The sequence below is a fragment of the Gavialis gangeticus genome, unplaced genomic scaffold (assembly GCF_001723915.1).
Source record: "Gavialis gangeticus isolate Ggan-Ray unplaced genomic scaffold, GavGan_comp1, whole genome shotgun sequence".
NCBI classification, from domain to species: Eukaryota; Metazoa; Chordata; order Crocodylia; family Gavialidae; genus Gavialis; species Gavialis gangeticus.
In genome coordinates, this window is record NW_017729031.1 from 102409985 (window position 1) to 102419838 (window position 9854).

Below are 9854 nucleotides of genomic sequence, written 5' to 3' on the forward strand. Positions count from 1 at the left end.
GGCTTCCTGCAAGGAAACATGGGGGGTTAGTTCAGGAATGTACCAAAAGGGACAACTGCCTGTTAAGATCTCACGTACCAAATTTAGCTTTGGTGTAGAGGCTGCAATTCCTACTCTGACCTCAGTGAGCTTGTTCAGTAGTTTCCTAGGTCACAGCTCTGCACTAAAAGTTATGGCAGCTGCAACTTGTTCCACTTATGGAAACAAGGTATCACAGACCAAGTTCCCCGTCCTAGAGTGTCTACAAACCATGTCGCAAGTCCCTTTAGCTTTAGAATATTTATGTGGTGATGCGCAGGAGGGAAAAATATCTTCAGTGGCAAACGGAGGTTTTGCAGACAGAGTGTAAGACTAGGAATCAATAGTCCTGGGTTCTATTCCCACCTTGGACATTGACCTACTGGAGAGTGACACTGGAGGGTCACTTCATCACTTTTCTGGTTTTCCTCCCACCTTCTGTCTTGCCTGCTTGAGTTTGGGGAAAGGGGCTGAATCATACTCTGTGCTTCTGTAATGCCCTAACACAACAAGGCCATGGTCTCAGTTACAGCTCTTGGACCCAAACACAGTAAGATCATGCAATGTCAATAATAATGAGGATGAACAACCTTTTAGGTAATAAATAAGATTCAGAGATGGGTCTGAACCAGGATCTTCCAGTTTCTCTACAGGAAACTTAAGACTCGGATCCAAACTTTGCAGCCAGGTCTTGTCTCAAGCACAGTACCAACCCTGATCCCATTTTAGTAAGGAATAGTTTGGATTTGAATCACAGTCTTTATCTTAGTTCTGCATGTAAAGTCTGCCTTTGTCAAGGTCCTCACAGCAGGAGTATAGGGCATGACTACACTCCTGACTTGCTATTTCAAGGACTATCACTATCTGCAGCATGCTTCACTGACCCAGAAAGCAAACATCTTACCTGTCCAATCACAGCCCAGTACCTCCAATCGCATCCCAATCCCAGCTGGAGACCACCTCTCTGGATGAACTCGGATGTACTGTGCAGGAACAGGGTCAAACCTTCGAACTTCAGGGATATCATAATGCATGTTACCTTCAAAAAGCTGCAGAGATAAGACAGAGGCTAACTTGTGCCACCTGCAAACTGTCCACCAACACACTTGAAGCATGAAGCATTCTGAGATGTGAAGCATTCTGGAAAATTAATTACTATTTCACATTTGGTTGAACCCCGAGTTCCACAGGCCACTGTTGTTTACCACTAATAAAGCGAAACTTTTTGAAGCACAAGCTATCACAAGATCACCCACTAAGACACCTACAGAAGCATGTTGCTAAGCTGGACATTCTCCTGCACATAGAAGAGATAAAGGATGGGGTCTGGAAATGGATGAATGTTACATGGCAAGTGGAGAAACAAGGAGGCTCTTTTCAAACTGGCATGAGAAGGCTGTTCACATTCAGCCTAGAAGGCTGGAATCTGGAAATGATGCAACTGTGTTTGAAACAATTCTGGCTGTCCTGCTCTGGGTCTTGGGCCCAACTCATAAATCAGCTAGTGGAAAAAATGCTGCTCTCTACGCAATTTCAAGAGGACCAAAGAGTTGGTTTCTAACAAATTCACACAACGTGCCTCGGCTCAAGCTTTATATCCTCCAGACTAGATTCTGATCTGAGCTACAATGGTGCAAGACTGGCAGAATTCCACCAACTTCTGGCATAAACAAGACCAGATTTTGTCCCCACCATTTATAAATAAGTTATTGCTTATATTATGATTGCTTGAATTCTCACTTCTCCACAGTGGCCCAAGTAGTGGTTACTAGCTAAGTACTGCGGTCATCTCCTTTTAGGTTGCAAGGATTAGCTCAAGGATACTGGGAGTAAACTAAGGGCTACTGATACAGCTTGCCTCTCAAAACCTCCTTTGTATGGCCAGGGTTGTTATAATGGTGCAAAACTTCAATTCCTTTAGCCTTCAGGAGCAGGTTCTCCTTCAACACAAACAGAAACAAGTTGCAGAGAACCCCTCTGCACCTTAAAACAAGAGATTCCACAAACCTTCTCTTCTTCACATATGGCTAAGTTGGGGCAGGGGGCACAGGGAAGCCTCTCTCCCTAGGCAGGAAAGGGAAATTCCAGGTTCATTCCAGTAAAGAAAAAAGCAATTTGCAGTATGGAAAAGGCTGGGAACAAGTGGCTTGCCTCAGCCTCTTGTCTCAGTGGACAAAGCATCTTTCTTTAAAGTGTGCCTTTAGTTTCTCTTAAGAACACCAACCTGTCAGGTAGGTTCTTTCATTGTCATGGCTTCAGGAGTGAGGACCATTATGGGGCAGATTCCTGATGTACCTCTTGTTCTTATCAAACTAGGAATGAGGGGAGGTTCTAGTAAGAGCTTTCCAGCCTCAGTGAGGATGCAGAAGATATAAGGAATCACCTTCTCCATGCAGGAGAGGACCTACAACCACACTCACTGCTAAGGAACAGGGCACGTAATGTAGCAGAAGAGGATAATGTGGCTTTTCATGACAGCCTGAGACTAACAACTCTATCCCCATCCTACCCCATCCTATGCTCCCTCTAGGAATTAACCAGTCCCATTATGAAGAATGAGGAAGTTCAGTGAGGAAACTGTTAAGCCAGTGCACCTCACAGAGTAGAGTCTGGCTGGGAAGACAGCCAGCCGGACATTATTCGGTTGTACTGCAATAAGTAGCCCCTACCTTGGGTTGCATTGTTTTGGTGTCCAGTATGTATTCCCAGTCCCTTCCATTCAGGCTGTAGGACACTTTAAACTTCTTCACGAAGGATCGGGCATCAGCCATGGTGATGCTGTCTCCTCCTCGGGCTCCTTGGATAATCACTCCTTTCACACTCTTAGGGACACCCAGATCCACCTGCAGCCACTCTTCCCCTGGCTGGGCTTGGGGGATTCGTGGGAACCATCCTGAGCGGCTGCTGACCAGGCGTGCTATACTAGGCAACCATTCATATCCTCGGATGGAGGAGGCTGAGATCTGGGAGTCTGAGATAAGGCCAGAAAGCATTCCCAGCATGTTGGAGCAAGGTGAATCTGCACAGAGAGAAAAGGAGTAGGGTATGGTAGGGAATTAACATCCAGTATGTACACTGTGTCAGCACTGCCCTAGCAGGGGAACAAACCTGTGGTACTTAACAGCTAGTCACTGAAATGTCAGATCACTTAAACTAGCAGTGATCCCCGCCCCCCCCTTACTACTATCTGTGGCTGCAAGAACCTCTCAGAGGACATTCAGAACATCCTAGCTATTGGAAGCTCTGCAAAAATCATCCTCTGCCTCTCACAGCTGGCTCTCCACCTCCATCTCTTCCTGAGTCTGTTAAAACCATCTCCTTCAGAACAGAGTCCCTGCCATTCCCACAATTACAGCTGCCTTTCAAAAAAAAAAAAAAAAGGGTACATCCTTCAAGCAATCTGGATGTGTCCCCTCTTTGCAGGATTGGGAAATCTGTGCTGCCAGCTGCTAAGGAGAAGAAGGAAGGCAGTATTAAGGATGGGAGGAACTGAGGTGCAATGCAAAAAGAATAGTTTATGTTCTGTCTGACCCATGGAGGCTCACCCAGGGAAGAAGGATGGCAGAGGCACAGGGATGTTCTTACCTGTGATTCGGCAACCATACAGCTCAAGCCTGAGGGCAATCCCATTGTGCCAGGTTTGGGGCCGGATGCGAACAAAGCGAGTCAGCACTGGGCTGTGGATTTTGTTCAGAACCACTTCGGTGGCATCGGTGTTAGCTTGGAATATCTGCAGTGGGGAGAACATATATGCATGACATATATCTCCTGACCAGAAGATGCATGTTGGCAAGATCATCTCAGCCTAAAGATGGGGAGGAGCTTTTGGAGAAGGGCCAGCATTCAAGCAGCAATAGGAGCTGTGAGGAAGGTTTTGAAAAGACTTAGGTAAAGAAAGCTGCCTCTGCTATGGATTCATTGTGTAACCTCTTATACCACAAATAGCTTCTGATTTTCAGTGCCCCGCTAAGACACGCTAGGCCTTGCTTCCCATTTGCTTCACCTGGAGTTATTCTGTGTCAGGACACATTTATGCCACCTTCATATTTTATCTGGCAGTTCACCTAAGAAGCGTACTCTGTCTACTTGCTCCTGTTCTGCACACACCAGCTCCCAAAAACAAGGAAGTGTAGCCACTGTAGAGTGCAAGGTGGCTACACTCTCATTTCTGGGAGTTAGCATGTGTGGCAAGTGGGCAGAGTGTGATTTATAGCCTCAAAGTTTCATATAGCCTGGCACAGAGTCAATGCGCATAAACCCTCAGACACTTCAGATCAGAGCTGAGCTGTCTCAAATTGGGCACCAAGAATTGAAGCCCCAAAATAAAAGGTCAAGACTGATTTTAACTCCTCAGTGCCTGAGTCTCCTCATTTATAAAAAGAGGACAGTAATTCTTACCAACTGTTGTAAAATGAATCCACAGAGGAACATCAGTTTGTGAGTACCAAACAGAATTATTTAGGCAGAATTATTTATGCTGTGGTGTCTCGTCTGCAGACAACCATCGACTTATCCAAAGTAACATATCCTGCCCCCCTCCCATCTCACCAATGCAAAAGAAACTCTAAACACAAAGAAAGCTTTTCGGGGCAGTTTATGATCCGACATGATATGAACAAGCTGTTGTCTTACCAGATGGCCATAATCAATAACTAACAGATGGACTTTAGATTTTTTTCCTCCCTTCCATTATTTTAATAGCATGGGTAAGTACTATCTGCTCATGTTTCTGTCTTAGTTTTCACTGCCATAGGGTGGAACAAGCAAAAAACGGAAATATCCAGCTCGGGTGTAGTTTTAAACTGGTTCTCTGTACTGTGCAACTGCCTACCCCAGGGCATTATAAGACATTACTTGCAGAGAAAAGCTGGATGCTCTCATCTCTTTCTCTCTAAATATGCCAGGCTTTCAGGGCATCCACAGGGTTAGAGCATCATCTGTTTCAAGCCAAGAACTGCACAGGCACTGCGATGTTGGCTATGCTTTATGCTCTCTCCTATCCTGCATATGCTTTGCTAAGCATAGAAGCTTCCACAAAATTTATTTGAGAGTGAAACATGAGGGGGGAGAGAGGGAGCGAGGGAAAGGGAGAGAGAGAAAGACAGAGAATGCTTGGCGCCAACTTGCTTCTGTCAGAGGCAAGAGTTAAACAATTCAAACATAGATCCCTGAGATTTGGGGGGGGAGCAAGTGAGCCGGCAACCTGGCCTGTTGCCTTGAAGGGGAGTTAAGAACCATTTCATAAGTCTCCCACTGCAGCACTATGAAGAGATATTTTTCAAGTCTGCAGACAGGACACATTAATGCAACCCTCCCGGAATCCAACACATTGGGGCATGGAGATTGTTTTTGCAGGAAGAGAGTAATTCAATACTAAATCCATGATGGTTGCTGTCAAGTGTTCACAATGCCGCATCCAGAATTCTGCTCTCCATGCCTTGTGCTGGGAGCCTGCTTCTGGAAGGTGGCATTAGTTAAGGGGGGGGTGAGGAGTGGAGTGCATTGTTTGCAAATGTGGCTGATAATTGGGATTTGGAGTACATTTGAACTTTGACAGAATACTAATCCAGAGACTATAGATCATGCTGCTACCGTTTAGCAACACAGCATGGCTTATGTGTTTTTAATATCCTATTTTATCCCATCTGAACCCCTTCTGCCCATCCTTTCCCTTGCTCAGCAGTCACCAAATACCCTTTTTTTCCAGCAGGAGGGCTAAAAGAATGTGGTTGCTGTAAATGGTCTTAAGTGTGCACGCGTGTGTGTGCATACACATAGGCACATGCTGAGTGAGAGGATATATTTCCACACTAAAGCAAAGCCTCCAGTTGTATGTCAACTCAGAGGCTGATATGCAGCACATTACATAAAAACATAAGACAGAAGAACATAAAATGCTTATCCAGCCCCATGCAACTGCCTTTTCTTTTAGATTCATTTAATTCCAGTATCCTCCTTTTTCATCTTCTGCCTCAATCCCTCCCTTCTCCAAACATGGCTAGGTGTCTCTTAAATATATTTATCCTCCTTGTTCTAGTCAGCTTCCCTGATAATATATTCCATATGGTGATTACCACCCAATCTGGCCTGTTTCCTGATTACTTCCCATTCTGGCCTGTTTCCTAGTTTCTATTGCCTAATATTTGAACCCCTTAGCAGTAAGAAGAAAATGGGCCTGAATGATGTACACTGATATAACACGCCTCTGACTTCAGTAAAGTTAGTTCTGATTGACACCTACAAAAGAAAGGCTGGAATTGACTCTCAACTCTACTGGCTTTATCGCCCCTTTTTGTAAAGCTGAAAATATCTCTTCAGTTAAATTTTCTCTTCTTTCTAATAAGAATAGTCCAATGACCTTCATTTTGCTTCGGTACTTAGGGTCATATTCTCCTCTCAGACAGGACCCAATTCAACCAATTACTTAAGCATGTGCCTAAAGTTAGGCATATGCTTAAGAATCTTTCTGAACCAGGCCCTTACATCTATGCAGCTCCCACCAAAAGCAGCTGCTGATAAGCATGTATGGGCAGAAGTGACCCTAATTTTCTTTATAAAGACAGCTAGCATCTTTGCTGGCAACTCCAGGTACTCTCTCAGGTAGTAACAACCTCTCTGTGATGCTGCACAGCAGCCCAGATGAAGCACTAGAAGAACTTCATTTAAGTACTTTAAATGGTACTGATTACCACCTTTTGCTATATCACAGGAGGTTGTATACCCTTTGCTTTTAATGCTGCACCTCTACCCCAGACTGACAGTTTTAATGATTGTCCCACCAATAAAACCCAAATCTTTTTTTGTTCAGATTCCTTAAGTTTGGCTACTTACCTTAAGATTAATTATTTTGTGTTATTTTAGAAGAGATTTTGCCATCTGCTAAGCCAATTCCCCTAAACTCCCAAAGCCTCCAATTTCTGTATCATCTGTGCTCACCGTCTTGCTTTGCATTTTGAAAAACAACTAGTGATTTGGGGTGACTCACCATTTGGGGCTCAACTTAGCTTATCTTAACAGTGCCTGTTTTTCAGAAAGGAAGTGCTCAGCCCTGTTAGAGAATCAGGCTCTTATAAGGTGTCCCAACAATGGCACCCAAAAATTGATATGCCCCAACAACACTGATTGGTTCTCAATATATTGGCTTCCTTATCTCTTTTGAGTTGCCTCCTGTTGACCTGCTAGTGAGAGTCTGCTGCTAATCATATTGATTTGTTGTAACTAAAAGCTTGAGCCAAAACCCTCTGAGTTTCAAAGAAAGATTCCCATTGATTTCAGTGGGCTTTGAATCCTGCCCAGATTGAACTCTTCCAACAGGGAAAACCTGCAGGAAGGTTTGTGAAATTCACACCTCCAAGAAAGGAGAACTGCTCTTTCCTATAAAACAGAACATCAGTATTCCTCCAAAATACTACACTTTTCAACTCACTCAGCACATATTTGGAGCCAAATCTTCAGCTGAAGTAAATCAACATCGCTCTATTGACTTATATGGAGCTGCAGTGATTCACGCCAGCTGAAAATCTGGCTGTGATCTTGATATATGTATGAAAGGGAGAACACACACACATAGGGGTGACAGAGTTAGAAGACAAATGGGAAAACCATTAACAAATTAAAAGCATCTTCTAAGAAGCAGTCAAGGCAACACATTTCCACTGCAGCATCAAAGATCTGCCTGTCCCTTCCTCACATTTTACGTTGACTTCAGTTTCCATCCACTCGGCCAGGCTACACGTAAAATGAAATTGATAATCAATGAGAGCTGACCTCCTTAATTAGTTTGCTGCAGAAACCAAATGAAAGGGGAAGATGCTGAGACTAGAAGCAGCAAGGATAGGTTTTCCACAAACACCCACCCCTTCTTGTAAATCAGATTCATGACACTCCTCATTTTAAAAACTTCCCCTTGTTGGTGAAGGGATTTTTTAAGCTGCATTAGTTCCAGTGGGTGTGGGAATTCTGCCAGCTGCAGAGTCAAAAGTGAAGCAAAGGAGAGAAAAACTCCATTAAATCCAAAAGGAAGTTTATGGTTGGGGTGACCTCTTGCCTTGTTTATTTTTAGTGCTGTTTTTATCATCATGCAGTTTTTTGGGACATTAAAGGAAAAGGTTTCCCTTTTCTAAGGTGGGGGCAGGAATAACAGCAGCTCTCTTCTCCCTCCTGCGCCATGTAGGGTAGTGTGCATGTGTGTGTGCACGCACGCGCTTGTGCATGCCTCTCTGGACCTACTAGATTGACTGCAGGATTATGTTACCCCTATGGAGAGACAACCCTGGAACAGAGCACACTAACAGGATTAGGGTTTCAGGATTTGAGACAGAGAAGCATGAAGGAGACAAGAAGGGGAGATTCTTTTTCATGTTAGATGGAGAGGATGTAAAATGGTGGCATGAGGATTCTGGGGAAGAAATGGACAGTTCCAGATTTACTAAAGCCAGGAACAAAGGATGAAAGAGCAACAATTTCCTGCAAGCATTTGGAGAGCAACAGAGTCCGATTCTGCTCACTTCACTGAACTGCCATCACCTCTCCTGACAGCATGACCTGCATACTACCTGCAGGACTGGGCACTATGTGTATTGGGCAGTGAGCCACCATTGAAAACAATCTTTACTGGATCACAGTTTATGCCTGCTAAGGACAAGCAGAATCCTACGTACTTAGGGAGGTCCTGGATCAAGGTGTCACCTGGGACACAAGGGCAGTGGGATCTACAGTTATCTTGCCAAGGGTAAGTGAGGTCCCAAAGTGTAAGGCTACCTCTGGGCTAGGAAACCCGGGATCTTACTTCCTGGGTACAGTTCTAAGGGTAAATTCTGGGCCAAATGTTGACAAGTTGTTTACTCTGCAGGAAGGGTGGAAGCAAATCAGGATCTGAGAGACATGAGTTAAACATCTGCAGTACAATATCATAATGCAGATGAGGTTTCAGACTGCCAGCAGATCACTAGATCTTTTCTTGAACTCTGTATATAAAAAAAACCACAGAACTGAGCTTTCACTAAGATTACTGAGTCCAGATGTCCTTGGGCAAAACCAAAAGAAGTACTCACTAGAGAAGGAGCAGACTTATCCTAAGAGCCACCCCTGATAGTCCCTACCTAGATACTGTAAGTACCTTGTGCTTTCCACTATCAGTTTCTAATGAAAGGTGAGGGTGCTAAGTTATCTGCAAGCTCTGCCCTTCTATATGCACCAATTTAAAATATAATTAAAGGAGGCTAGATAGCAAACAAGTCCTCAGACAGCCATCAGAATTATCAAGAAAATTTAAATGACTGCAGCTCATACCTTGTCTAGTGTTTCTCATCCTATGATCTACAAGCACTTTAAAAAAGAGGGTAAGTTGCATTATTTCCATTTTACGGGTGGGAAAACTGAGGAAAAAGTGCTGACATGACTAGTCTGAGGTCACTGGCAGTCAGGAATGGAACTTAGGTTCCATTCCTGTGTCCTTGTGAACTGGGTCCTGATATGATCCATACCCACCTCATAATACTCAGTGATGTCAGTAATTGCTAACAAGAAGGGGTTTGGTTAAGAGAAACATACTAGCGGTAACAATCAATTTGTTTTTCTTTTTTTTAATCCGGATGCATTTTAGGTTGTATAGAGAGGACAACAACAACACATAAACGTAAGGCCTGATGCTGCCAGGGGCCAAGCCCCTTAACTGAAGTCAGTGGGAGTGAAGAGCACTTAACACTTCAGAACCAATATTTTTTGTTTTACTTGTACAAATGCCTGCAAAATGATTTATATGATATAAATGACTACTATATCACGCTTGAAAATATAGCCTAGTGGGTCCATTGATTCGGTCTCTTGTGCAGCAA

The 9854-nt window shown here is 43.9% G+C and overlaps 1 protein-coding gene across 1 annotated transcript in view; it reads right to left on the reverse strand.

Annotated features, from left to right (window-relative positions):
• Window positions 1-9854, reverse strand: part of NRP2 (neuropilin 2) — a 135722-nt gene that overhangs the window by 62076 nt on the left and 63792 nt on the right. The window contains exons 8-10 of the mRNA XM_019522907.1: window positions 3604-3748; window positions 2688-3037; window positions 923-1067 (exon numbers count right to left, since the gene is read on the reverse strand). Of these exons, the coding sequence (XP_019378452.1) occupies window positions 923-1067; window positions 2688-3037; window positions 3604-3748 (640 nt within the window). The remainder of the gene's footprint in view (window positions 1-922; window positions 1068-2687; window positions 3038-3603; window positions 3749-9854) is intronic.